This window comes from Euleptes europaea, chromosome 8, assembly GCF_029931775.1.
Source record: "Euleptes europaea isolate rEulEur1 chromosome 8, rEulEur1.hap1, whole genome shotgun sequence".
Classification (NCBI taxonomy): Eukaryota; Metazoa; Chordata; class Lepidosauria; order Squamata; family Sphaerodactylidae; genus Euleptes; species Euleptes europaea.
The window spans coordinates 33,436,918-33,464,604 of NC_079319.1; the positions used below are offsets into that span (position 1 = coordinate 33,436,918).

The 27,687-nt window shown below is 42.6% G+C and overlaps 1 protein-coding gene across 1 annotated transcript in view; it reads right to left on the reverse strand.

Annotated features, from left to right (window-relative positions):
- Positions 1 to 11,656: 11,656 nt before the first annotated feature.
- PKIA (cAMP-dependent protein kinase inhibitor alpha) overlaps positions 11,657 to 27,687 on the reverse strand; it is a 54,953-nt gene continuing 38,922 nt past the window's right edge. The window contains exons 2-3 of the mRNA XM_056854461.1: positions 17,864 to 18,041; positions 11,657 to 12,155 (exon numbers count right to left, since the gene is read on the reverse strand). Of these exons, the coding sequence (XP_056710439.1) occupies positions 12,076 to 12,155; positions 17,864 to 18,014 (231 nt within the window). The 5' untranslated portion in view covers positions 18,015 to 18,041 and the 3' untranslated portion in view covers positions 11,657 to 12,075. The remainder of the gene's footprint in view (positions 12,156 to 17,863; positions 18,042 to 27,687) is intronic.

Consider the following 27,687-nt stretch of genomic DNA (forward strand, 5'->3'; position numbering starts at 1 on the left):
ACACCTCATCAGCACCTAGGTTTCATATACCCTTCCTGGTCTCTATCCGTTTTAGTTACAGTCAGAAAAGTAAGGGGTGATGAACTGAACCCGTAAACCCAGCAACCACAATATTCATTTCTGCAGCACAGCCAACAAAACAGCTGATGGTGTGAAAGGGCAGAAAGCGCAAAATGAGAAATGGGAGCATCTGTCAGGTGGCCTCATAGTTCCATAGAAGTCTGGAGAATGTGCACAAATACCCCTTGGAACCAAGACTGCAAGATGTAAATATTTCCCATTCATTTCTAAGGTGAAAAATTGTTTCCTTTCCACTGACTTCAATTGGTCTTAAATAAGATTTGGAACAATAACAGTGTAATCCTAAACAGAGTTAAGCCTTCTAAGCCCATTGACTTTAATGCAATACTACACTTTCCTGTGAGTAAGCCCCATTGAATAGATCTGATTAGGGTTCTGCGTAGACCTGCTGCACTGGAGAGTTGAAATCTTCATGATAATAAACCGGTGTTTGCATCTATATCACAGAAGGCTTAAATGTCTGTAGCAAAAAGAACAAAAACATACCAGTGATTGGCAAAAGTACATGAGTGTGCAAATAGCCTCTGTGGGTTCTGATGGGTTAGGGAAGGAAGCAAACATTTCTATAGCAAAGGAGATTACACTGGCAGAAAGGGATTAAGCTAGCATTTCACTTTGTGGAGCATCTACGTCATCAGCCTGTGTATTGCACATTTGTATTCTTGAAAGGTACAGTTTCACTGTGTAGATTATACGGTAAAGGGAAAATAGTTCTGCTGGGGATGGAGAGCACAAAAAGCTTTCAAGATCAAATTGTTGGCTTGCTGTCACAGTCTGCAAAACATTAGCATAGCAGCATAATGCCTCCCATATCTAAACGACGGCAGTTTATTACATACTCTTTGGGTTAAAACAGACACATATTTATACTTCCAAAAAGTAACATAAAAATATAGTTTAAGATCATCTGACATACTGTCAATATCTGGTAGCATAATTGGGAAAAGGATATCCTTCCTCCTGCATTTTGTATATTTTGAATTTTAAATCCTAAAGACTGGATCTATTGTTTTCAAGTGTTTTGTGACTCTGCTCAGATCACTGGGCAAGTGGTGAGCTCTGATTCTGCCATTCAATAGTTACCTAATTGCTTCACCAAAGAACACTTATAAGTATTCAAAACATTTCATGTACTTTATAGTCTTTACCACAGAGATTTGGGGGATTCCTAAAGCATCACCTGGAAGTGGTGTCACACAATTCCTTCCCTTAACTTTCTTTTGTAATATTGGGCCAGCTGGCTCAGGGTATGCTTGGGCCAACCTGTGGGGGGTGGTACAGGCTGGCCCTGTGGCCTTGGTCCCATATGCCTACAGGATCATCTCACCTGCTATGCATCACCACATTAGCTTCGCTTATCTAAGGTAATCCTTCTGAAGATGCCACTGTGCACATGGGTGAGATTGGCCTATTCACATGCATTCTCTGAGCGGCTCTCACCTTGCGTAATGGCTCACCTGAGGAGGCCAGGAAGGCCCCCACCCTCCTATCATTTCACAGAATGTGTGAAAACAGAAATGCTCAGAAGGGTATTTTTTATAAAGGGCTTAGAACTGTAGTATAACAGAACAGCTCAGGAGGTATCTTTATCAGGGTCATAGCCTGTGGCTATGTTTGTTGCATGGACCAACTTCCTTTTACTGCATTGCGTTATACTTTTATAACCTGCTGTCTGCATTATGGCATATCATGCTTAGACAGTTTTTCCTCCTTTGTCTCATTGTTGGCTTTGTTGTTTGCATTGTATTCCAGTTCTGTGACCCCAGTCATACTGCTTTGTTTTTAAGAGGTACTTGCTGTCTGATTTGAACTGTTTTTTAAAGTTTGTAATTCCCTTTGAGTCTCAGTGAGAAAGGTGGGGTATAAATGAAGTAAATATAATATAATCTTAGACACAACTGGTAAATGTTTTATAAGTGGTGTTTTTAAAACACTGTGTATTGAGTCAAATGACTAGAAGATTAGAAAGCTTCTACTATATTGCCAATACTCCACTCAGCCAAAAAGGCAAAAGCGATCATCAGTAACCTACAAGCTTTGCAGCAGGCACTTTACCCTGAAGTATTTTTAGAGGTGGATAATAATGTACCAGAAAACTAGCTAAATATTTTATGGAGACAGCCCACACATGCAGAGCAAAGAGGCTGTGAGTGCCTGGGATGATTCTCCAGAGTGCTTTGAATGAAATAATGTCAGCTACAGGCCTAAGTTAAAGGACATGGGCGTTTGGTTCAAACTGAAGAGTTAAAATCTGTTTCTAGGCTAAATGACTACAGACTGCAGGTAAGGTTCATGATGAATCCTCCTCTATTGGGAAAAAAATTATTCCAGAAAACTAGAACTAGAAAATTCATTTTCTATATGCAGGATATATTTTCAGGAGCATTGAATCAGGTGAGTGCCCACCTACAGTGATGTAGCCCAGTGGTCACCTCTTGCCTTGAAAACTCCATGAGATGGAACTACATGGGGTTGTCATGAGTTGGTTGCAGTTTGATGGCATACCTTACCTGATAGAAGTAGGCCAAGGACAAGCAAAGAATTTCAAGGCAAATGGAGATTATATTTCTTATATACTGCTCAAAATCGGGTGTGAGGGTGAATGCGTATGGAGAGAACATGATTTTCTATGGCAAATATCAGAGCAGATAAGAATAAACATAATCAAGAATAATATGTTGTATGTAGAGGTTAGATGTTTATCCAGTATAATTAAGAGATTATTAAAATTATAATTGTGTGACTAATGAAATCTATACATTTTATGTAATGAATAAGATTTCATAAATTAGTTAAAATATTTAGAATGTATCAACATATAGGATTAAACATAGAAATATAGAATATATAAGGTATTATTATTTTTAGAAATATTAATCTATTTTAAAACGTACCTGGAGTGATTCAAGTTATGTAAAGGTTTAGAGTAAACAAATGTATGAAAGTAGTTATAGTATTTTAGGTTAAAAGTGTATCTTGTAGCAAACTCAGGTTATTAATATTTAACACTTGTTATTAATCTGTATTACGTTTTCTATTCTGTATTTTCGTGCGGTTTTTATTATTATATAATTAAACAGAAAAGAAAAAAAGAACTAGGCCAAGGACCACTCCAAATATATGGATGATCTACCTTCCTTGTCAATGTTAAATACAGCAAGAAGGACAGGATAGAATGTGCCCCATATCAGGGCCAGCTCAAGGGGTTTCAACACCCTAGGCCAGCTGCTAGCTGGGCGCCTCCCGCACGCTATGGCCTAAATGCACAGAGAACCTCCATGCCCCAAGTGGTACTGCCTCACCCTGATCCATGTAAACATCCTTATGCTTTTCATGGCCAAATGGGACTATTTCTCCACAAGTGAGTAAATGGTCACAAATTAGACATCTGAAATGAAACACTCAGAATCCTGTGGGAGAACATTCTAACCTCCTTAACATTCATTTAAATTTTGCAGCACTTCAATAGTAGAGATTCAAAGGGAGACTCAAGCCAGAAGCTGCTATTTATGCATGGGTGGGTTATAACTCTGCATGAAGGCTTATTTTTTGAGTGTTGAGAATTGTGATGGGGAAAATGTGCACCTAGAGAGCAGCAAATCCAAGGCAAAACCTCCCATGCATAAATGGCAAATGTGTAGGTTCAGTGTTATCAGTCTTGGACTCCATAGGGAGATGTTTAGCTTATTACTCAATATCATTGTCCTTCCTTACAGACTTTGGGAGTAGTCCACAGCCACTCTAAGTAGTTTGTTGTTTGGTTAAATCTTGTTTTCATCTGCAGTATAATATCACACACTTATGTCCTGAGAAACTGGACCTTCTGGTTTCTCTGTGAGAGGTAACACTTTGTGTATCTGATGAAGTTAACCCTATTTACCTCCCCAGGGTGGGAATTACCAGCCTTCAGCCCCAATTTTCTGGCTCCGAGGAACTGAAAAGCTGGGGGGGAATGTTCTCCATATCATGATGCTCTAGGGATTTTGAGGGATAAAGACCATAGAGGCTAGGGGAGGCAACCTACAGCATCACTTGGAAGTGACATCACATCCTTCTCAGACTCCTGACTCCCAAGGCACCACCCCCAAAATCTGGCATTTACTGAGGCAGTGTTGGGAACTCTAGATGAAGGGGCTCTATTAAATGAAAGCTTATGCCATAATACATGTGTTATCCTTTAAAATGCTATGAGACTCTACGGCTGCTGCAGACTAACATGGCTACCCCTTTGGAGTTTATCATACAAACATGAGATAACACAGGCTCACTGTGTGGAATGAGGAAGAAGCAAGTCAAAAAGCTAATTTTGTCAATGTTTTTTAAATCCTCAACTGACTTCACCTCAATCTATACAAGCAAATTAGTAGTTAATTTATCTTCTGATGTTATCCAGAAGAAATGGCCATGTAAATAATTCATATAATAGTTACTGTTAAATGTGTTTGGATAGCAAAATGACACTGCACTTGTGAATTATCATGTGTAGTCTTTTAAAACTTAAAATAGTAATGCTGCCATAAGTGTGACATGCTGTAGTTACTTGGAGCCCTTCATCGTATGAATCAAAATGAGGTAAAGGGACAGTAGAGAAGAGGTTCTGTTATTCGCAATAAAAAGGACAGCCAGTCCCTGAAGGTAAGAATAATTTGTTCCCATTGAATAAGAAACCATCAGTTGTAAATGTCAGAGGAATATAAGAAGAACCTTACTACAGTCTCAGCTGCTCATACCTTCAACGCTGTTGTGGTTCATTTTTTTTTATCTCAAATTGCTGAGTCATGCCTAGCATGATGGACAGACCAGAAATCTTGGCTGGCACCCACCAGGTGAGTCACATATGAAGGAAGGTAGCACCAGGTCTTTTACATGTTCTCTCCAGATGACCAAGTAAGGATGGAATCCCTCTTTAAGAACGGAGACATTTCTGCTGGTCTGTTGTCAGACATCTCTTCTCCCTTCTCTGCTTTACACCTGGTTTGGAAGTATGTCCTGGGGAAGCCAGATTCCAGCACTGATTCCCTTTGCTGAGGTCATTATTTTGCCACTTTCTCTTTGGAAACATAGCCGCTAAGCATACAATCAAGTTCTAACAAGAGTCTAAATCAGTGGTTCCCAAAGTGGGCAGTACCTCCCCCTGGGGGGCGATGGGATTACCTAGGTGGGTTCTAAGAGACAAAGGGGCAGCAGGGGGCGCTAGAGGTGGGCCCCTTCAACTGTGTTATTCACTAATTTACAATAGATCCAGCTATGACAGCATATTGGCAAGTTTGGTGGAAACTATCAGAATTTTTTTTCCAGACTTTGAAGAGCTGGTATCACTGGATCAAGATAATCAGTTGTGTTGAATAAATTTCATCGAAAAAGTTTTAATTTGATTTTGAATAGATGTGCAATTAATTGTTACTGTTTTGAAATTATATTCGTTATTATCTTCTTTGTGTTGGGGTTTATTTGGCTGGCAGACTTATGTCAATGTTATAATCTCTTTGTCCGAAGAAGGAAATTGACAACTCCTTTTTTCCCTTTCTTTTAATGTATAGACTTCTAAAGCCACTTTAAAATCAGCCTTTATACAGAGCTCAACAGGTTTTCCATGCAGAGGGAGGGAGAGAAAAGTTAGACAATACTGTCTTCTCATTGCAGGGGAAGAGGAAGATAATTTGATGCTTTTTTTTTGCATCAAAAGTGCAATGCAACTAATGAAAGTGAATGCAACTAATAGCTATCTGCATGTGACTGTGATGGAAAATGGAAAAGGCAGATTGATGTAGTGATTTTAACTTTCTTATGGATACTCAGTAGAATACTTGACAAAAAGATAACCACCAGGGGGCATTTGTATGCTGTCAGTTAGTAGCACTACTTTCCAGTTTATCAAAAATCAGCATCTACAAAAGGAGGATCACAAATGAGACTTGCACCCTTAATTGCTTGACTTTTTCTTTAAAATAAATGTCTGCACTGAATTCTCATGCACTCTGCTCTTATGCATGTCTACTTCGAAACAAATTCTGTTGAATCCTATGGGACAACCCAAGGTATATATGCATAGGGTTGTGGGTCTCTATTATGGTTTCATGATTTTGCCAGATGTCCAATAGTGTGTGTCAGTGTGGTGGGGGTTGAGCCAGTATGGTGCAATAATCCTCTGCCAGAATAGAACTAGAGAAACCTGGATTCAAATCCCCACTCTTCTTAGAAGGTACAAATATAGGAAGAGGCATGTCCCCATTGAGGGTTTGCTCTAGCTTTTCTGCTGTTCCTTCAGTTACAATACCCTCCCCATCTGGCAACTAGCCAGAAAGGGGGGGAAACCTGATCACATCAGTGAAAAACTGGTAAACTGGCAACACTGGGGGGGAAAGAGACCTTACATCCTCTCTGGAGGTATCAGCTGTTAGGATGGATTAAATTTTGCAACAGTATCTGGCAGAGGATTATTGAAAGCTGTTGGTAAACTTCCCACTAATTTATGTGCACAATAAAATAACCATTGAACAAAAGGTAAAACTCATTTAAAGCCAAACTAGCAAGGATACAGTACATGCCACAAGAGAGTGGAAAGTATGTTAATACATATTTATTCTCATATGTCTGCTTTCTGTGAGGTCTTTAACCTTGGTTAAATTAATGTAATTTCACAGTATGCTCACAAACATTTTAACTGGTGAGGAAGGAAAAAAGGCCAGATCCTAGAATATTGGCAAAGTTTAGCTTTACTTGAGGACGTGGAAAGGATTATTTCATCAAAAGAATAGAACACTCCCCTCACCATTAGACACATGGTTGTTGTTTGTACGAATTATGAGGAAAGTGAGAGAGACACACAAACCCAGAGGCAACATAACTGACTGGGAAGCTGAAGGACTACGTGTGCTACAGGTAAGTGCATGTAATAAAAGTCTAATGCTAGCTTTAGAAAAGTGCCAAGGATCAGAACATGAGGAAGATGTGTTTGACCCTCTCTGCTACCTAAAGCATCTCTACTTCTGATTGCCACAGGGCTTCTTCCCTTCAGAACATGGGTAAACACACGTTTTGAACCTCACAGAATATAAGGCTGCATGGGACAAAGAAACGGCAGTGAGGTTCATTCCCCCTTTCCTTTCTCCTCCGCTCCTTAAGATTTACAGCTGTTTAAAAAAGAGGGAAAGCTGTCCTCAAAGGCTCTGCTACATCTCTTTGCCCATGATAATGCAGTTAGGCTCTAAGCAAGGAACCAGGATGTAGGAAAGAAGGGACAGGAAAACCACACACCATTTACGACGGGGCTGGGGCAGACAACCTCTGGAGGCAGAATTTCATGTGTTTCTGAACTAAGCTGTCATTGACAGCCGCTCAGTATAGAATATGATATCAGGTTGTTCAGCACCAGCTGGATTTCCAGTACTTGAACATGATTGTTTGAACTTGGCACTGCCCAGCTGCTTATTGTTACACTCTGATAATGGTTCAGTCTACTCATTTGCAAATAAAGATGGCTATTTTAAAACTAAGACATTATTGACAGCTAGCATAGTGAACTGGTATAGTGTCGGACTAGAGCTGAAGAGAGTCACACACCCTCACAGGTCTGTTGTCAGGATAAAATGCAGGAGAGGAGAGTGAGGATAAAATGGAGGAGAGGAGAATGATGTAATCTGCTTTGGGTCTCCACTGGGGAGAAAGATGGTATAAATGAAGCGAGAAAATAAATAAAGCCATTTAATGAAAGGAGCATATAACGATGGCTGTCATAAAACTGCTACTACTTATGTACAGAATTCAGTGTGGTGCAGTGGGTTAAGAGCAGCAGACTCTAATCTGAAGAACCAGGTTCAATTCCCCACTCCACATGAAGTCTGCTGGGTGACCTTGGGCCAGTCTCTCAGAACTCTCTCAGCCCACCCGGAGGCAGGCAATGGCAAACCACCTCCGAACGTATCTTGCCTTTTATACCCTATGTGGTTGCCATAAATCAGCTGTGACTTGACGGCACAGACACACATATACAGAAGACAGAAAGCTTGTACTTTTCCCCTGAACACCTGGTTAATGCTGCCCTCTGACTTCCATGGAGAAAATTCTTCAGGGATGTTTTCCTTCAGGAGCTCCACTAAAGACTTTTGTGTCCTTTTATGGCAAGAAGAAAGAAGCCCATTTTCATCATGGGTTCACATACTATTGAAACACCTTTTGAGAAAAGCAAGCAGCTTGCTTCATTTCTTTTTTGTTAAAGCCTGAAAGCCCTCAGGACCTCATAACCACATCAGGAGGACACCTGAGGATTGTGGTAGACAGCACCTTCTGTTGTTTACATGGAGTTTTATGATGAAAAAATAAAATAGACCACAAAGCACAAACACACACTAAAAAGAAGTTTGTCTTGTGTTTGGTCAAAACTAGCTTGTAACAACTCTTTATAGCAATCCTGTTCTGCCAAAGGGGGAAAGAATACTAGTATTGTGTATGTGCCGTGGGTGGGGGGCTATGACAAAGCCCCAGTTAGAAGAAAGGTTACTGGCTTCCTGGTGAAGAATGGGTGGCCAGAAGTCTCAATGGGGTTCCACCCAGTGGTAGTTTTTGGCCTTGAGTGGGCCCTGAAAGGGAAAAACTTAAGCTCATCTAGGAGGTAGACTATTACCTGGTGTGCAGCCTTGGTCCCGACCTAGCTACCCACAATTTTAGCAGACCCCCATCCCCACCTTGCTATGCACTTAACCAGTGGAGTCTTCATGACACAACCTGTAATGATAAGAACAGGGTTTAGCCACTGCTGTTCTGGTTGGCTCCTCTCCTTGGCCTGCCCTTTCCTTCCTTCCTTGAAATCCACCTTCCCCTTCATGTGGTTCCGTCCCTTGCTTGCTGTCTCTGTTCAAGCTCTTCAAAATGTTACCCCCCCTCCAGATAAAGAGCTATTTACAAGACTCAGCACAACCCTGGTTTTTACATCGTTTTAATATTTTAGGAGCCTTTCTCTGAAACAATTGCTCCAAGGTCCCCTCTACCAACTTAATCTGTCCCCGACTACTGCTAAATAAAAAGTCAGGAGAGCAATTCTTGTCTTAAAAATGTTTATATCCAAAGCGGTAAAAGTGGAAAGTGTAAATTTTAGAAGGAAACATAATCCATATCCTGTTAATAGTGGAAAGCTTATGAATAGCATAATATTGAAAGCAAACTATGTTGACTTGCAAAGATGTGAGGTTACAGAAGGTACGGTTCATTGTGTATATGGGAAAAAATGGCAAAAATTCATTGGATGAAACTTTGTTGGTGGAGCCTATCCACATTTTCTCAGAAGCAAGTCAACTAACTTTAATGTAGCTTGCTCCCAAATGATTCTGCACAGAGTTTCAGCCCAGATCTACTTAGCCCAAGCTAGTCAACTCACCTGAGATCAGCAAAGCAGCCCAACTAACTTGAACTCAATAACTGAAGTTCAGGTCTTCAGCTTTATGACTATGTCCAAACCTAATGACCTTACCTAGGGATTCTATTTTTGTTTCACTGTTGCTCACTGTAAAATCTTGGAACAGTGTGTACGGGAATACATTTGTTTCAATTAGCATCTAATGAAACAGAAATGGAAAAAATATATTAAAACATTTCTGCTCTCTCTATCTGTCTTTGTTTCCACTGCTTCATTCTATTTAGATTTGACAACAGAAAACAAATAATGAAGGGGTGGGTGTAATTGGTATCAGTTTTGCAAGCATCCAGGTTTAAGTAAAAGCCCAACCATGGTGAAAGTTCATTCACACATGGTTTTTGATTTGATTAAGGTTTCCTGACCACATTGTGCTTCGATCCAGATTCCTTACATTCCATACCAAATGGAGCAAAGTGTGAGGTGTTTACAGCACACATTACCAACTACTGTATCAGTTTTCAACTTCTCAGAGACACCAGCTGTAATTGTGTCAGTGCATGGTGAGAAATGTTGTACAGCTGGAATTCTCTCTTCTACGGAGTTGTACAAAGACACCAGAGCATATCCATCAGCTCTCAATAATCAAAGCTAATATACCCTAAGTGATCCTGTATAGACACTTTCTTAAGAACATAAGTACTACTTTGCTTAAATAGATGAAAGCCCAAACTAGTTCAGAAATCTTTGCAAGAATTCCAGTAGCTAGGAGGTACTAGGTAGTCCTCCCAAAACTGGCAGACCAAGGTCTTCCTATATACACCCTGCCTTACACAATAGGAAAACAAATAGAATTCAATCTTCTCTGAAGGAAGCTTTCAAGACCAAATTGGTTAATTAGATAATTAGACTTGATCATCTTCTTCATCCATCTGAGTAACTACGACTGACAGTAATTTTTTTTTTTTGGAGTGTGCATGTAGGTGGGAGAGACAACTTCAGAAGAAGAAAAATAAATGAAGGGCATAGGAATGTAACAGGAACTTCATTTTTTACTTTAAGTGCGAATATCTGGAAAAAAAAACCTTTGCCTAGGAATGGATTATACTTCAATCAAAATAAGAGTTTAATCAAGTCCCAAGAGCTCCCATACATCCAAAGGTATGAAGGCAGCAAGCTGTGCTCACGAGTCATAAACATACTGCGAGTTTGTTATTTATTAACAATAATAACTGAACTCAATACTGATCCAGAGGGTTTACATATCTCACAAAAAAAGTCTGTGACAACTAACCACAATACATATTATATTGTAGAAACAACAGCCGTGGCCACAACGATAAAGGATTAACCAACGTTCCAATTTACTAGAAAGCAAAATTACACTAATCCTTCAGTAAAGTTTACAAACATTTAAAAAGTGTATAACATTTGAAACAAAAGTGATATCACTTTCTTTTTAATGAAGCAAACATTAGGGCTTTAAAAAACACACACACACACACAACTTTGTGATAGGTGTCCATGTGACTGCCACAGGAGTTTTCAATTTTCTCAGCAATTTCAGCCACTGTGAAGTGAGAATCCCCCAGTTTTCAACACTTCATTTAAGGGGGAAAAAAGTGTATTCACCAGCATTCTAGTGTTTCTCCCTTCCTGTCTTCTCCCCACCCCACAAAAACACTCCCATATTTCTCCCTTTAAATTACACTGATAAATTTACTCTTTAAACAGCAGTCAGAGTAAGATGATTTTTTAAAACAGAGAAACGATAATTCTTTGAATTATGAGGTTAAAGGAAAAAATGAAAAGATTCAAACAGAATCTTGGATTTCCAATGAGCAACAAGTAAAATGATCTAACGTTACTGAGAAAACACAAGACACAACAGAGGATACACTAATTACACTGTGTGTTCACCTTGAAATGAAAAAAAAATGCAGATGAATCTTCAGTTTCAGCAATTTCATCAGTTAGCAGCTGACATAATCTATCATGTGCACATCACCATGCTATGCAAAGGGAGGGGGAGAGAAACCAACAACCCTAGCCCTTTCCAAACAAGTGGTAGAAAAAAAGTCACAGTCACAGAAGTTGCCTTCATAAGCATTTTGAAAAGGGGGCAGTGTGGAGCATCTAAATTGTACAATATAAAACATTGTAAGTAACAGAGCTGAAAACACAGAAGCAGAGTTCTTAAAAAACAAAAAACAAAACCAGTGCTTCCCTTACAGGTATTTTTTTTAAGTGAACACTTTAGCCAGACAACCTCTGAATATCACAGAAGCCATTCTCATACAACGCACGTCAAGCCTCTGGTGAGGTGAAGGCCATTTGCTACAAAATCTAGCTTGCTCTACTTCCTACGGGCATTTCCTCAAGTGGTCATTGTGACGAGATCCATCAGACAAAGAGTCTCGAGATCAGCAATAAAAAGTCTCACCCATTGCTAACCGAGGTAGAGAAAGTCCTATTTGCTGCTATAATCTGCTTTCCCATTTTAAACATTGCACTGTGCAGGTTCCAGTAACGAGACACACCCATTTTTGCATTTATCAGCTTGCTTACACAAGACACGTTTTTTCCAACAGGCTCCTGCAGTTGGAAAGCATCCCACAGTTGCCTCTGCCAGTCAACGAGAGATGTCAGCTTTCTTGTTTTGCTGCTTCCCCCTGGGCTTCTCCAGTTTGCTCGGTGGGATTTCTTTGTGCATCTCCTTCACTTTCTGCAAGAGACAAAAGAAAATGAACTGTAGTGAAATACTCATTAGGCTGCCTGCCTTACCTAAAAGCGGTCAGCAAATCCATTGCATTTAAGCTCAGGGTGGTAAAGTGGGTAAGAGTAATTGGTTTGGCTTTAGGCAAGTCACTGTCTCTCAGACTAACCCAACAGGAGGTTGCTGAAAGACAGTATACAAATTGCAAAGGTGCTTTGTTCACTGAAGTAGTACAAAAGTGACAGTACAACAAAGTATTTTGCATAGTTTATAGAACATCTGATGTGCCTTATTATGCTAAACAAATGATTTGGCAGTAAGGAACCTTATCATTGTCTCCACCCACATAATTCCTGGAGTCAGAAGCAGAATGAAAAGATGCCTTGTGGAGATGGCTCTTATATGGCAGCTGTAACATGCAAGTTACCACCTAAAATGGACACAAAGCATGAAGTAATTTTGCCGACAGAAACAGAGGCTAAAAGAACACTCTTAATGGGGAATGGTTACCAGAATAAAACTAATTGCATAGATGTCGTAATTTAAAAAAATTGCTTCATTTCTATAAAAATGAACATGAACAAATGTATTTAGAAAACTAAGGTTTCTTTTCCATTAAGAGTTCAAAAAGCAACTTCCAAAAATAAATACCAAAATTAAACACACATGAAACAATAAATGCAACCACAAAAATAATACACTGAGATAGCAAAGGCCATTTATGCTTGGTAATTAGCAGCGCGTTCCAGGCTGAATTGCCCCGCATATTTTTTGAATTTTACATGCTGAACCGTCATTCTGGAAGTGACTGCGAAGCCGGCGCATACCAGGAAGAATCCTTCTCAAAGAACCATGCAAAACAACAGTGGCGCATTAGCTATACACATGCTAATGACTCTGCAATCAGGAACAAAGCAGCAGGCGAGTGGTGGGTGTGGAATTTCTCATTTTACATCAGGACCGTGAATAGGCATTTTTAAAGTCGCATTTTAAAAAAGAGTTTTGAGTGAGCATCAAAATTGACCATGAATAAATGGCCTTAAAATCAGATGAAAGCAGAACACCTAAGAATTAATAAAACCATAAAAGCCCTTGTAAAGAAAAGAGGTCTAACCTGGTACTTCAAATAGACTGTGGGTAGTGGTTTGTGAATCTAGGGAGAGCATTCCATCACTGTAGTACTACCACTGAGAAGGCCCTCGCTCTGATCATCACCTGCTTGATCTCAGATGGTGACAAGATCTGGAGAAAGGCCTCCAACACATACCTCAAAGACTGAGTTAGTTTAGATGATAAAATATAGTCCTTCAAGTACCATGTTCTAAAGCTGTTTAGGGCTTCAGAAGTCAAACAAGCATCCTAAACTGTGCCCAGATATTTACTGACAGTAACTAGATTTGAGTCCAGAGGCAGCTTTGAGTCCCAAATCTTGTTGGTCTCTAAGGTGCCACTGGTCTTGAATCTAGCTGTTCTACTGCAGACCAACATGACTACTCTTTGAAACTTATTGACAGCAAGTTATTCACTGGTTTAGTTCCTAGGTTGTGTATGCACTAGGATGTCACTGGATTTCTCTATACAAGGTCACTGGAAAGCTTTGAGTATGAAATGGATATGGAAGCTTTATTTTTGATGGCTCAGTTAAACATGCGTCATGTGTCAACCAGTCTACTGGCTAACTACTATGTTTTCATGCATGGCAGACTTATATGAGAGAAAAATAGACTAATCTTCTTTCAGTACCATTGTAACAATGATTAGCAAGGTAGCATTTAGAGTCCTAGAGACAGATGAGGCTTTACAAGTCAACTAATCTAACAGCTTACACAATGCTGGATATCCAAAACTAGAGCATTCCAATTTTTCTGCTTGAAGACTGCTCTTGAAGACCCTAAGCAAGAGAAAGACTACCTGATGTCCAGTCCCTAGGTAACTGGTTCCATTGCCAAACCAGCTTCATGTATATGTTGACATTGTCTCTTCAACTTACAACTGCATTGTCTCACAATGGCACATGCATATCTCTTCCACATAATAATGAGGGGGCATCCCTTTGCCCTGGTCCCTGGGGATTAATACAACAGTCTTGCTATCCCAGTTCCCCTCATATTCTCCCTCATCCAATATTTAATAATATACAGCTTTGCAAAGGAGACATGGAGGCAGGAGGAAAGAGACTGATTTTGTTTCCTGAAAAGGTCTCATAAGGAGGCCCCATCTACATGGGGCCGGTGGACAGACTGACCTCAGTGGTCATTGTCTCTACCACTGCTATGAAGCCACTCCACTCTGCCTTCCCAGCAGATCCCCAGCTTTCCTACTGAGCTTCTATGAAGACAAACCTAGTGGTCCTCACTGCTACCATGGAAGTATGAAAGTTCATATCTACTATAAGAGTGGTGAGAATTTTACTACATATCTTCCTTACACCAGAAGATTTTTGTTTGCTGCATTGTACTATTTTGCAGAGAGCCAGTATGATGTAGTGGTTAAGAATGGCAGACTCTAGTCTGGAGAACTGAGTTCGATTCCCCACTCTGTTGCACCAAATAGAGGGGTCTTCTTTTATTGGGGGAAATTAGCTAGGAGACTGGTAGAGCTTTGTGAGAAGTTGGTGTCGGGTATCTTTCAGACCTATTTGTATGGGGATGAGCACATCAGTGGAAAAGGTTCCCAATAATGAAGCTTTTTATGAATTTTAAGGGTTTTATTAAAATTTATCAAATGTGTATACACACTCACAACAAAACACACAAATCCCGATACATTCAAGAACTAGGAAATAATAGGCGAGAGGGGGTGGACACAAGGATGAGAGGATCCCAGGGGAAATTATAGTTACCAATCAGAGGCATCTGCATGGAGCGAGGAACAACCAGAGTCTCTCGCAAGGAAAGTGACAAAACTGTACACGTATAGGAACTGTACAGGGTCATGTTTTGGATCCAAGAAAACACTCACACTTTGCCATGGCAAAAGGGGAGATATTTATACCTGAAATATATCCTGGGGCAGTATGAAGTCACCGGTAAGTAAACATCACTGGTGGACAAAGGATTGAATGCTCTTTGATTAGCTTAAGAGTTTTAGTTAGAAAAGGCAGGAGATGGGAACAGTACTTAAGTTCCTCGTGATTAAGTTCTGCTATAGATTTCTAGATGAGGGGAGATGTTTCTCAGGAAGGAGGGGATGATTCAGAGAGGTTTGGTTCCTGGCTATTTTGCAACGTGATGGGGTTTTTTTTTGGGGGGGGGGGGGTCATCTGGCTGTGTGAAGTAAAGATTCCAGGTTCCCTGAATGGGGTTTAATTATTTGAGGAGATTACTAGGGTTTTATCAGCAGCAGGAGAAATTAAACATATGCAGAAAAACATATGTGTTTCTGTCTTATTGTTGCTGTCCAAGGGCTATTGGGCTGAGAACTGAATATATAAGTTAGTACTACTCATCTTTAATAAACGTATAACAATTTTATTAACAAAGAACAGTATTTTTATTGGAAAAACATTTTTCATATTGGAAAAATATGGCCACAACTAAAATTAATGGCAACAGTGTTATTGACGCATTGGCGAAGCATGGGAAGGCTGGATGGGGGCATCAGCCGTCCCGTTGCGAACTGATGCAGGCCTGAGGATGACGGTATGTGGGATACACATGGGCTTGCGCCACTTGGTGTTCCCCCGTCACTCAGGTAGAGGCCAAACCTGCCGCCCCCTATGTGGCAACTCAACCCCTTGGCCTCCCCCAAAACCCTTTATTGGGGTCCCCCAGTTGGAGGAAGGGGCACGCAGGCCGCTTCCCCCCATCAAAACCCATCCAGCCCCATGCGTAAACCGCCTTAGTTATGACAAATATAGCATAACATCAACACCTAAAGCCCTTAGGGAGGGAGGGTGGGCCAAAGCCGGCGACAGACTGAGGCAACGGGCGGGAGCAACCGGGACATGCGCAGAGCAGTGGGGGAGGGAGCCGAGCCAAGCCTCCCCTGCCTCACGACAGCCTCCCGGCCCCGTCCGACTGGTCGGGAGCAATCGGCTTCCTAGACCAATCAGGTGAGACCCCCGAGAGGGGGGGGCAATACCGGGAGAGCAAAGCAACTCCGCCGCTCTCCACCCCCGCCCCGGACACCAAAGCTGGCTCCGGGTAATTCTGGAACCTTTTGATTCTAGTCTGCACCTGGCATAGCCCAAGGGGAGGCAGGCAGACAAGCCTAGAAACATGCCCGGTTGATTCTGGAGTGTGCAACACAGATGGCTGCCAGAAAAGTTCCATTTTGTCTCTGGCTGCACAGCAGTGCCCTCTCCTGGTGCGATCACTCCTGTCCTGTACACCTCACTGGGGGTACCTGGCAGCCTAGGGTGTCCTGGTGGGGTAACAATTCCTCCCCATGAAGCCTGCTGAGTAACCTTGGGCCAGTCACAGTTCTCTCAGAACTCTCTCAGCCCATGCAGAGGCAGGCAATGGCACACCACCTGTGAACGTATCTTGCCTTGAAAACTCTACAGGGGTCGTCATAATTCAGCTGTGACTTGACGGCACTTTCCACCACCACTGTTTTGCATGTTCAACAAAGAAGAGTTATTGTTCTAATTCAGGGATGGATACCTTATGATCCATCAAGTCAGACAAAGCTCAGCAGCCATATAACAGAAGCTCGATATACTTACTTTTGCTGCCTGGGACTACATAAATAAAAAGATTGTCAAGAATCTGGCAAGTGGGTCACAAATTGTACAGGCTTGTTCTAATTCAAGCAGCAGAGAAGAATTTGTCTTCAAATGGAAGAGCATTCAGTGAACTTTACCTATTTTGCAACTGCTTACAACTGACAACAGTTTGCACCTCTAGCAAATTGCTGGTTGCGACAGATGGCAGCTGAAGCTGAAACAAATTGAAAAAATGCCAGTGGGAAATTCCATAAATATAGAAGCAAATTGGACTCTGAATATCTCAGATGAAGCCATTTTGGTTTCTAAACTTTAGATTCTAAACACTGGGTTTTGTGATATCGAATTCAAATTCCAAATACCTTTATTGGCATATGTTTTGTGATATAGAACATGGAGCTGTTTCATAGAGGATCTGTCTACCCCGACCTCTACCAAACCAGTCTTTCCAAGCCCCACAACTAAAAAATAATTTTAACTGGAACGATCAGAACTATGATCGCATTGATACACATATTTATATTAATAATATTGAAATCTATCAGCTGCAAACTGAACAAGTTCCAGGAAAGTATTCCTATACCTTCTTCCTCCCCACTGCCCTCCATACCTGTAAAGCCCTCCCCCCGAGAAGCAGGGGAATACCAAGTATAATGGAGAATAAGGCAGTGGGGACTGCAGCCACAAGAGGAAGCCAACAGAAATAGGCTCACCCCCACATCTTACCTGAGTCACAGAAGAGCATGCACAAAGGGTGTGTGGGAGAGGCATTTCTATAGATTTCTATGCATTTCATCCCATGTTATGCTTAAGAGTCCCCCAACCCTTAATAGAATTTTGGGGGAAGGAGAGAGCAGCTGAAAAATCCCTTCTACAAACTTGCTGCCTTTCATGGATTTATATTCCAATCTATTTTATTTATACATATCAATTAGTCAGATAAAAAGTAAATCTGAATAGACGTCAAAGCCCTTACCGCTAATAATATTTAACACCAATGGTTTATTCTACAATTTATTTTCTTTTTTTAAAAAAGTTGAGTACTTACCAGTTTTGTTTATATCAAGTTCCGATAACTTTAGGGATAGTTCACTAGAATTCCCACTTGTAGAGGATACAAGGATATCATGAAGTGCATTTCGCCTCCCAGTTCTTCCAGAAGCAATGAAATCTGCATATGTCGATTCCACATCAGTCATTGCTAACAGGTATCCACATAGCAATACCTAAGGAAGCCAAACAAAAAGCAAAACTATTTTAAGGACACATATGCCGGAAGGAGCTGGAGGCAAATATTAAAACATTGATACTTCCCGATAAACACACCTGACAAGGTCTCATTATGAACTAAGCATAAGGAAAGCTAACAAAATGTTCAAGTACTGATTTGTCATTAACTGTATTGCTACATTTGAAAAAGACTGCAATTATTTGAAAGAGGTCATACAGGAGACAGTCCTTAAATCAAGTAAGCTGCATGCAAAGAAATCAAAAACCTTGACTGATGCGATCTGTGGCATGCAGTGTTTACACTTGAACCACTTAGTATGTATTTTGTATATTTCACTTGGCTACTGTATATATTCCTAGCATACCGAAGAATATTGCACAAGTGCTGATAGCAGCTTATTTAAAGAATTTCCACCACAGAGTGATATTAACCAAATAACTAAGTTAGACCTGTTCACAACTTACAGTGAACACACATACAACAAACATACAGGGGTTGCCCAACTTTTTCTTTAATGAGAGCTACTTCTATGTAATGAATTATTAAAACTTATATATTTAAAATTCTCCATTAATATATAAAACTTGCATCCTACTCCCAGCATGTTACCAGGTTTCGTTCCATTGTAGAAACAAAACATGGGCCTAGAAGAGCTGAGCGTGTGACTTAAAGGCCACATTTGTCCAGGCAGTGATCCCTGCTTTCATTTGTAAAATGAATGTGCATTGGCTCTTCCTTACAAACAGGTGTATACACTGAGGCTCCATTGCTTGAATATGTAAAATTGCGGGGAAAGGGAAATGTCAGCAGCTTGCAAAGCAGAGAGGACAATTAGAAATGGGAGGCTACCGGTTTGTCCTCTTGGGAGCAAGTGGTTTGCTGGTTTTGCGACGGTGATCTTTATTTTTTACCAACACCCCTGCTACTGGAAATGCTCTGCTTTCAATCCAATGTTGTATGGGTCATTATTTGAGCTTTAGCATTGGGTTTACCATGGCATAAGGATTGTTTTCTCTTTCTTAGCAACATGCTATAACATGTTAATCTATATTTTTATGGGCTCTTCTGAGCCCACACTCTGTTTCTAGAACAGAACAAAACTTGGTAACATGCCAGGAGTGGGACACAAGTTTTAAATATGAACAGGGAATTTTAAATATGTAAGCTTTAATAATTCAAGATACCTTTCATTACTCTGAAGCAGCTCTCATTAAGTAAAAGGTCCCTGTACTAGCTGTTTCATTGCCATTGCCCAGAGAAAATGTGAGGCAAATTGTGCAAAAATCCTGTAAGTGTGACTTAGTTAAAGCAGGAAGCTAGGCATCAATCCCTCTATCCACAGTACCTCATTCCAGTCTTCCTAATGATGCTTAGCACCACTACCCACCAAGAATGAGTTATTTATTTTATTTATATAGTTACAAAATTTGTATCCTGCCTTTCTGCCCTTAGAAGGGCCACCAAGGCAGCTAACAATTTTAAACATACATGATAAAATTACACTTTAAAACCATTAAAATCAACCCACCCAACATACATCAATAAAACAATTAAAATACATACAAAACAACCCCCCCTCTCAGCAATTAAAACATTGGTCAAGAAGGGATCATTGAGGGAATGCCAAATGAAATAAAAGGTGGGGACACATAAATCACCCTGGGGAGAGAGTTCCAGAGCATTAGTGCCATGACTGAGAAGGCTTTCTCCCAGGTTGCTACCTATCTAATCTCAGAAGGCACAGACACGTGAAGAAGGGCCTCTGAAGATGACTGCAGTGGTTGGGCTGGTTCATAATGGAGTAGGCAGTCAATGTCTTTTAAATAAGGGTTTTTTAACAGATCTATTAGATTGTAAGGTAAGGCAGACCTCTACTGAGAAAGAGTCCCACAAGGTGCCATCACTGAGAAGTCTTTGCTGTTTGCCTCACAGATTCCACTTGGCAGGTACACGCCACTTGAAAAAGGGTTCACCCTCAAATTATGTTATTGAGTTTGTGTATGTCATATGGGATGCAAAATCAGTATATTTCTCAAAGTGGCCAAATCTGTGGATACTTTAACCCAGTGAATGGAGCCCTGAACACACAAGAAAGGTATTTCTACATACCCCCCTAATAATAGAAACACCACCTGCGGCAATTGCTAGGCAGCCACACAGCATTGCCAGGCTTCAAATTGTGTTTTCTGTCAGTAAAAGGTAGGGCTCTTTTAAGGGCTGTTTTGGGCTCCAAGGGAGGCATCATTGTGCTCAGGTCCAGCAGCAACCACTGGGCAACCTGCGTGCAGCCACCCCAAGAAAACCAGCGTGGGGTAGTGGTTAGAGTTTCATGATAGGATCTGGGAGACCGAGGTTTGAATCCCTATTCTGCCACTGAAGCTCACTGGGTGACTTTGGGTCAGTGACATATTCTCAACCTAACCTACCTCACAAGGTTGTTGTGAGGACAATGGAGGAGGAGAGGAGAAATATGTAAGCTGCTTTGGGTCCCCATTGTGAAGAAAGGCAGGGTACAAATGAAGTAAATATCAGTATAGCCAAGATGGGGGTGCACGATAAAAGGTAAGTTGGTTAGTGGGTGAGAAGGAGAGAAAGAAGCAGGGAAAGGTGAGAATTTTGAGGGAGCCAGAAGAAGAGAAAGAAGAAATAGTGTGGGGAGGGGGATACAAGGGACAGTGAGGTGCCTCTTGTAAGTCCTTCCAGGTTCCCCACTGTGCAACTCAGCCCAGCAGGCGCCACTACACAAATGGGCCACAGTTTCCTGTGTAGAGGCTGAAAAACGGTGGGAAGGAGGGCAATCTGAAGATAGAGGGGCAGAGAAAGGTAGGCTGGCTGGTGGGTGGGAAGAAGAGAAGGAAGCAGAAAAGAAGTGTTCAGGCTTTGGGAGCTACTAGGGAACAGAAAGAAGAAAAGGTTAAATTAGATGCCCCCCACAAGTCTTTGGGGGTCCTCTGCTTGTTCCTTTTAAAATTTCCAGAACTCTAAATCACACTTCAGACTAAATAGGCAGCCAGAAAAGCTCACGCAGTATCAATCTAATGTGTTGTAAACCCAATCTTTAAAAAAAGATCATTGGAGGCAGCAACATTTCATACGAGATGAAATATAATCATTTTAAAGAGGCTGGTCGGCACAAAGGACTTTAGTCAGCCCTCAGTTAATAATGGGATCCAAAATGCACATCCAAGTCCACTACTCTCTCACCTGACCACCCTGGCTCCCCCAGTCCCCATCTCCCCATTGTTTTCATAGAAGCACACTTTTTGACCAAAAAAAAAAAAAATGCTCCCAACAAGCTTTTGTCTATTTTTGTTCTCTTTATTTGTGTCCTCCCTCCTACTCCAGTCTTTCTTTCCCTCACTCTCAGCACAGCTCAGAGACAAAATGAGCCTTCCTGGAGCCGACGACACTGTTATTTGAGAAGCAGGCGGAAGGGGATTAGGTAGAACATTTAATACGGACTAAATATAGCCATACTGAATGTCTCAGGAGCAACTTATCCACACAGTAGTTTGGACTTATGAAACTTTTGAGAATGGCAGGTGACAGGGCCATCAGCCCAAACACCGACAAACTAATTTTAAGGTTGTGAACGGTATCTAAAATGGATCTCAGGAGTTACTTGCTGCTTTCTTTCAAGAGAAAGAGGCATTTTCTCAAGAACACACCTTGATAATCAGTGAAATCTTTGCCAGCAATACATATCTGACAAGCCTCACAAGAATTGCTTCATATATGCTTAAATCCTTTGAATCCCTCTGTCAGGAAGTCAACGTGATATCCTTTGCAAAGCAGGAAACGCAAGGAGGGAGAAAGCCCTGGGCCTCTTCATACCTAACTCTTTCCCCAGGTTTGATAAGAAGAGAGAGTAGGCAGAGACAAATGAAAGAAATGCTACCTGGGGCATGTCAGATTTCAGCCTCTTCCCTGATCCCTCAGAACTGCCCTGCTGCTTAAATCTATTATTTAGTGAGTTATAGTTACATTCTCTTTTTCAACTACAAAGTTCTTCAAGCAGTTAGCAACATTTTAAAATATAGCTTTAATTTGTTTCCCACATTCCATACTTCACAATACCTCAGCTCTGGCTAGGGGACACCATTATCCACTTAGCCTCAAAACTTTACTCCCAACCAGAGCGGTGCATTCCCAAGCAGTCATATCGAAAGCACAGAGGAACCAGGCACTGTTCTGCCCCTGCTGCAATTTCAGTTGGTGGCTCAGAAAGGCAGTTTCTTGGATGGTGCACTCCATAGCCCATCCCTTTCTGGACTAGAGATCTCTTAATGTGAGGCCAGAATCAGACACAGAGCAACCTGTAGGGATACCTGTTTTTCATTGCCTAAGCTCGGCTCCATATAGTCAGAGCCAAATTTTAACCACACCAGTGCAAAACTGAAAAGAAAAAAAACACCAGGTACTCAATATGTGGGATTACAATTCATCCATCCCATCACTCTCCCACCATAGGGAGCCTATACGTGCAGCAATTTTTAAAGTAGATAACAATGCAGAGGAGAGAAGCAGGGTAAAAAAAGTCTAACGTAAGTATGTTCTTTGGGCCTTCGAGGGCTGCCAGTCCAATTGGTCTCTTTTCCGTGCAAAAAACGGGGTGGAGCCAGAGGCTCTTTCAGAAAGAGAGAATGAATTCTCAGGAATGGGGCCGACAGCTGCCCTAGATTTGGGCTGAGATTCTGCTTCCCTTTCTGTTGCCTGGATATGGCCTGAGGTACAAGCCTTGTAGTGCGAGCCAAAGCGCTCTTGGCCAATGGACCGGAACCAATGGCCTTGAACGAGCCAGCCCAGTGGACTAGATCAAGTTTTGGTTTACTAATCTGCCCTACTGTATTTTGTTTTGTTTTTTGTAAGCGGCACTAATGCCCCTTGGGAAACAGGGCAAAAATAACTAAATAAATAAATGTGGAAAGTGGAGTGCTAAGATCCGGTATATAGATCAATTGCCTAGCTATTGTTCCTAAATGAAACAACTACTGTAGCAGAACCTATCATAGGCACCTAGAGGCACCTGGTTGGCCACTGTGCGAACAGACTGCTTGACTTGATGGACCTTGGTCTGATCCAGCATGGCCTTTCTTATGTCCTTATCTTCTTATCCTCTTTGATCTCTGGTTGAGGTTTTGAGTTGTATCTAGACAGGAAGATGAAGGTGGATAGTACTTTTAAATGGCCCAAGATCTCTACAGTACACTTATGTCAGGCTTTACATTTTTTGTAAATAATCCGGCCAGATGAGAAAGTGACAGGTCATGTGGGAGATGCATGAAAGGTCGCCACAGAAGACAGGGGCAGGGATAGTTGATCAACGGTGGTATAATAGGCCTCTGTCTCACTGGAAGACAGACAAGGCAATATTTCAAAGGTTAAGAGTATAAACTGAATTTTAAATTAAAATTTCACTCTGATAAAATGGAAGAGGCCTTGCAAATTAAGCAGGAACACAGTCTCTAGTTGATACAGTATTCGAAATAATTGTCTTAAAATTGATTGTCAGGCAGAACATTTCCTGCATGAAAATTCTGCAATTTTATGGCTTCTCAGTATGTGTCAAACAGGGTTCTGCTGGCGAAGTCCTGTTTGTCTGATCCCTTGATCCAGGGCAGATTTCTGAGGCTAAGTGCAAAGCCGCTGGGTAATTGGGCAAATGATCAGCTGCAACAAGCCTCTCTTCAAAAACAAATAACCGGGCCCTTGATGCTAATTTAGTATCAATCCTAAATAACACACTAATTATTCCCTGCCAGGCTACCAACTCACAGCAATCTGTTAATGAACCTCATTGTCACAAGGCCTGTTCTCGTTCCTTGCAGAAAATTAAATCTTGTTCTGCTGGTTGCAGTGGGTTTTCCAAGAAACAGAACGAGCCTTGGATACTCACTGTGAAGGCTCCTTCTGCTCTGGAATACGGAGGTCATCTGTAAAGTGGGTGTTTCCGTTCCTCTTGCTTCTGGGAGGCAGGACTAAAACTTTGACTTCCTGTCTCTGAGGAAACGCCCCCTCATTTCCAGTTTGAAACTTTACGAGCTATAGGGCACAAGAACGGCTAAATTCCTTTTTTTTAAGGACAGGAAGGTTTAAATAGAAGGAACAACAGTAACTGTGAGAAGAAAACAATAAGTGTTAGTAACAGCAACTCAACTAAGAGCCGTGGCTCCATTGTGGAAAAGGCAGGAAGTTGCTAGATCCCCAAACGAACTAGCTAATCCTGAACAAAATGCTAAATTCCTGAGAGGTGGGCCAGATGACCTCCGTATTCCAGAGCAGAAGGAGCCTTCACAGTGAGTATCCAAGGCTCGTTCTCGCTCTGGAAGAGGAGGTCATCTGTAAAGTGGGACTTACAAGAGCTGTCCCTGGCCCGGGTGGGTTAAGAATTTTGCAAAACGCTCTGAAGGACTCTGCGGCCAAAGGCCGCATCCGCAGAAGCGAACAGATTCAATTTATAATGACAGACAAAAGTGGAGACGGACGACCAGGTCGCCGCCTTGCAGATTTCCTCTAGGGAAGCCTGTCGATGGAGGGCAGCTGTGGTAGCGGCACTCCTGACAGAATGGGCCGTGATGCCTTGTGGCACGGCCAACTTGTTGGAGCTATAGGCCTGGGAAATGCAAGATCTGATGGTGCGGCTTATTGCCGTGTGAGACATGGGTTTGCCTTTATTTGGGGCTGATAAATTGATAAACAAGGATTCAGAGGTCCTGATGCCCTCAGTGCGTGAGATGTAGATCTTGAGTGCCCTCCTGAGGTCTAAAGTGTGCCATTCTCTCTCTTTGGGATGTTGGGGGTTGGGGCAGAAGGAGGGCAGCACTAATTCCTGGTCCCTATGGAATTTGGTGTTAACCTTAGGGAGGAAGGACGGGTCTGGGCGAAGGACCACCTTATCCCTGTGAAAGGTACATAACTCTGGTCCAACCGAAAGAGCCCCCAACTCTGAGACCCTTCGAGCCGAGGTAACGGCCGTTAGGAACAAAACCTTCATTCTCAGGTGTCTTAGGTCGGTAGAATGTAAAGGTTCGAAAGGTGCCTTGGAGAGGGCGGATAAAACCGTATGGAGACTCCATGTGGGAAATCTATGGCCACTGCTGGGGAGGAGAGACTGACCCCTCTAAGGAAGGCCCTTACATGAGGATGTTTAGTTATCTGGATGCCTGAGATCTTGGGAACTAAGGTGGCTATTGCGGCAAGTTGTCGGCGAAGGGTGGCTGGCTTGAGACCCTTGATTCGTCCATCTTGGAGAAAGGACAGCAGGTGAGAAACTTGGGGTTTTAAGGGGTTCACGTGCTTGCGGGTGCACCACCTAACGAAGGTCTTCCAGGTCGTGCAATAGATGCGACGCGTGGATGGACGCCGGGACGCAACGATGGTGTCCGCAATTTCTGGATTGTAGCCTAAGGCTAAGAGCCGGTCCCTTTCAACAGCCATGCGGTCAAGCGGTACCACCCCGGGTCTGGGTGGCATATGGGACCCTGGGAGTCTCCAGGGATTGTAGATTGACATCTCCACGAGGGTTGGAAACCAGGGACGTCACGGCCAAAATGGTGCGATTAGAATGATTGACGCTTTCAGAATCCTTACCCGTCGCAGGAGTCTGGGGATAAGTGGAAGAGGAGGGAAGGCGTAGAGAAGAACTTTCGGCCACGGAGACAGCAAGGCATCCGTCATTTCCGCCTGAGGATGTTAGTAGCGGGTAAAGAATCTTGGGAGCAGGTGGTTTGTAGCTGACGCGAAAAGGTCTACCTGCGGGAAGCCTAGGTGCTGGGAGAGGAGAAGGAAGGTTTCCGGATGTAGGGACCACTCTGACTCGTCCAGATTCCGTCTGCTCAGCCAGTTCGCTTGTGTGTTGAGTGTCCCCTGGATATGTTCCGCTGAAATGGAGGTGAGATGGATCTCTGCCCAGGATAGGATGAGCTTGGCCTCTCTGTGCAGGTTCAAGGACCGAGAGCCCCCCTGTTTGTTTATGTGCGCTTTCGCTGCCACATTGTCGGTCCTGATGAGAACGTGTTGGTTTTTGACCTGAGCATGAAAGTGTTGTAGGGCCATCCGGATGGCTCTGATTTCCAGGGCGTTGATGTTCATAAGTCGTTCCTTCAAGTTCCAGAGGCCCTGCGCTGGTTGGTTGAGAAGGGAGGCTCCCCAACCCGAGAGGGATGCGTCGGTGAACAACTGGATAGGAGGAGGAGTGATATATTGAAGACCCTGAGAGAGGTTGCTGGGACAGGCCCACCATTGGAGGCTCGACTTGACAGCTTTGGGTATAATCAAGCGTTTGCGAGACCTGAGGGAGATCTCCCTCTGATACAGGCGAAGGAACCACTGCAAGGTCCTGGCATGAAGTCTGGCCCACTGTACTGCTGGAATGGTGGAGATCATAAGGCCCTGGAGTTTTGCTAGGTTGATGATCTGAGCTGACTTGGAGAGAAGAGTGAACTTGGCTAAGGAGGAGATCTTGGTTACCTTGTCCTCTGGCAGTGACAGAGTGTTGAAGACTGTGTCTATGTGGACGCCCAAGTGAAGCAGATGCTGGGAAGGGGAAAGATGACTCTTTTCCTTGTTTATCAGGAAACCATGGACTTCCAAAAGCTCAATGACTATCCTGGTGTGGTTGAGGCACAGATCCCTTGATGACACACAGATCAGAATGTCGTCTAAGTAGGGGTGCAGTCGGATCCCCTTCTCCTGTGCCCGGGCTATCAAGGTTACAAGAACCTTCGTGAAGACCCGGGGGGCGGATGACAAGCCGAAGGGGAACGCCTGGAACTGGTAGTGTCTCAGATGAAAGTGGAAACGGAGGAATTTTCGATGGAGGGAATGGATTATGACGTGTAGGTAGGCTTCCTTTAAGTCGATGGATGTGACTCCTGTGGTCGTAGACCCTCTGTGATTGAACGCAGTTTCCATCCTGAAGCGTCTTCTGAGGATGTGTCTGTTGAGGAACTTGAGGTCGAGGATAGCCCTCCAATCTCCGTTTCTCTTTGGCACTGTGAAGAAATAGGAGTAGACTCCCGATGAGTGCTCCTGTGGATTGACTGGTTCGATGGCTTGGATGTCGAGTAGATGACGGACGGCTTCTGCTGTTCTGAGTTGCTTTTCTCTGTTTGAGGTGCGAGTCGATGCTACCAGACGGTCTGGAGGAGTGGAAACCAGTTCCAGCTGGTAGCCCTGATGGATGACGTTGAATACCCAGGCATCTGGGTGGGAGGTTTTCCACCGGTGACGGAATTGGGTCACTCTGCCCCCCACAGGCTGAATGGGAGCGTCATTGTTTTGATGGACGAAAGAATTTGTCGTTCCTTTCTCCCTGGAAGTTGGTAAAGCGTTAGGGTTTGGAAAAGCGGCCCCCCCTCCGAAAGGAACCCCTGGAGGAGCTCCACTGACTTCTTCTTTGTTCTGATCTGTACCTAGACAGGGTGTGGGAGGTACGAAAGGAACCCTGGGAGGAAAAGCTTTTTTGTACTTTACTGAAGACCTTGGGTAAGGCCTTCTTCTTATCCTTGGTTTCAACCAATATCTCTTCCTGCTTTTCCCCGAAAAGCTTCTTTCCCTGAAAGGGGAACCCCATTAAAACTGTTTTGGATCTGTGTTGTACTTGCCAAGGGCGGCTCCATAATGCCCTAGCTGCCGCCGTG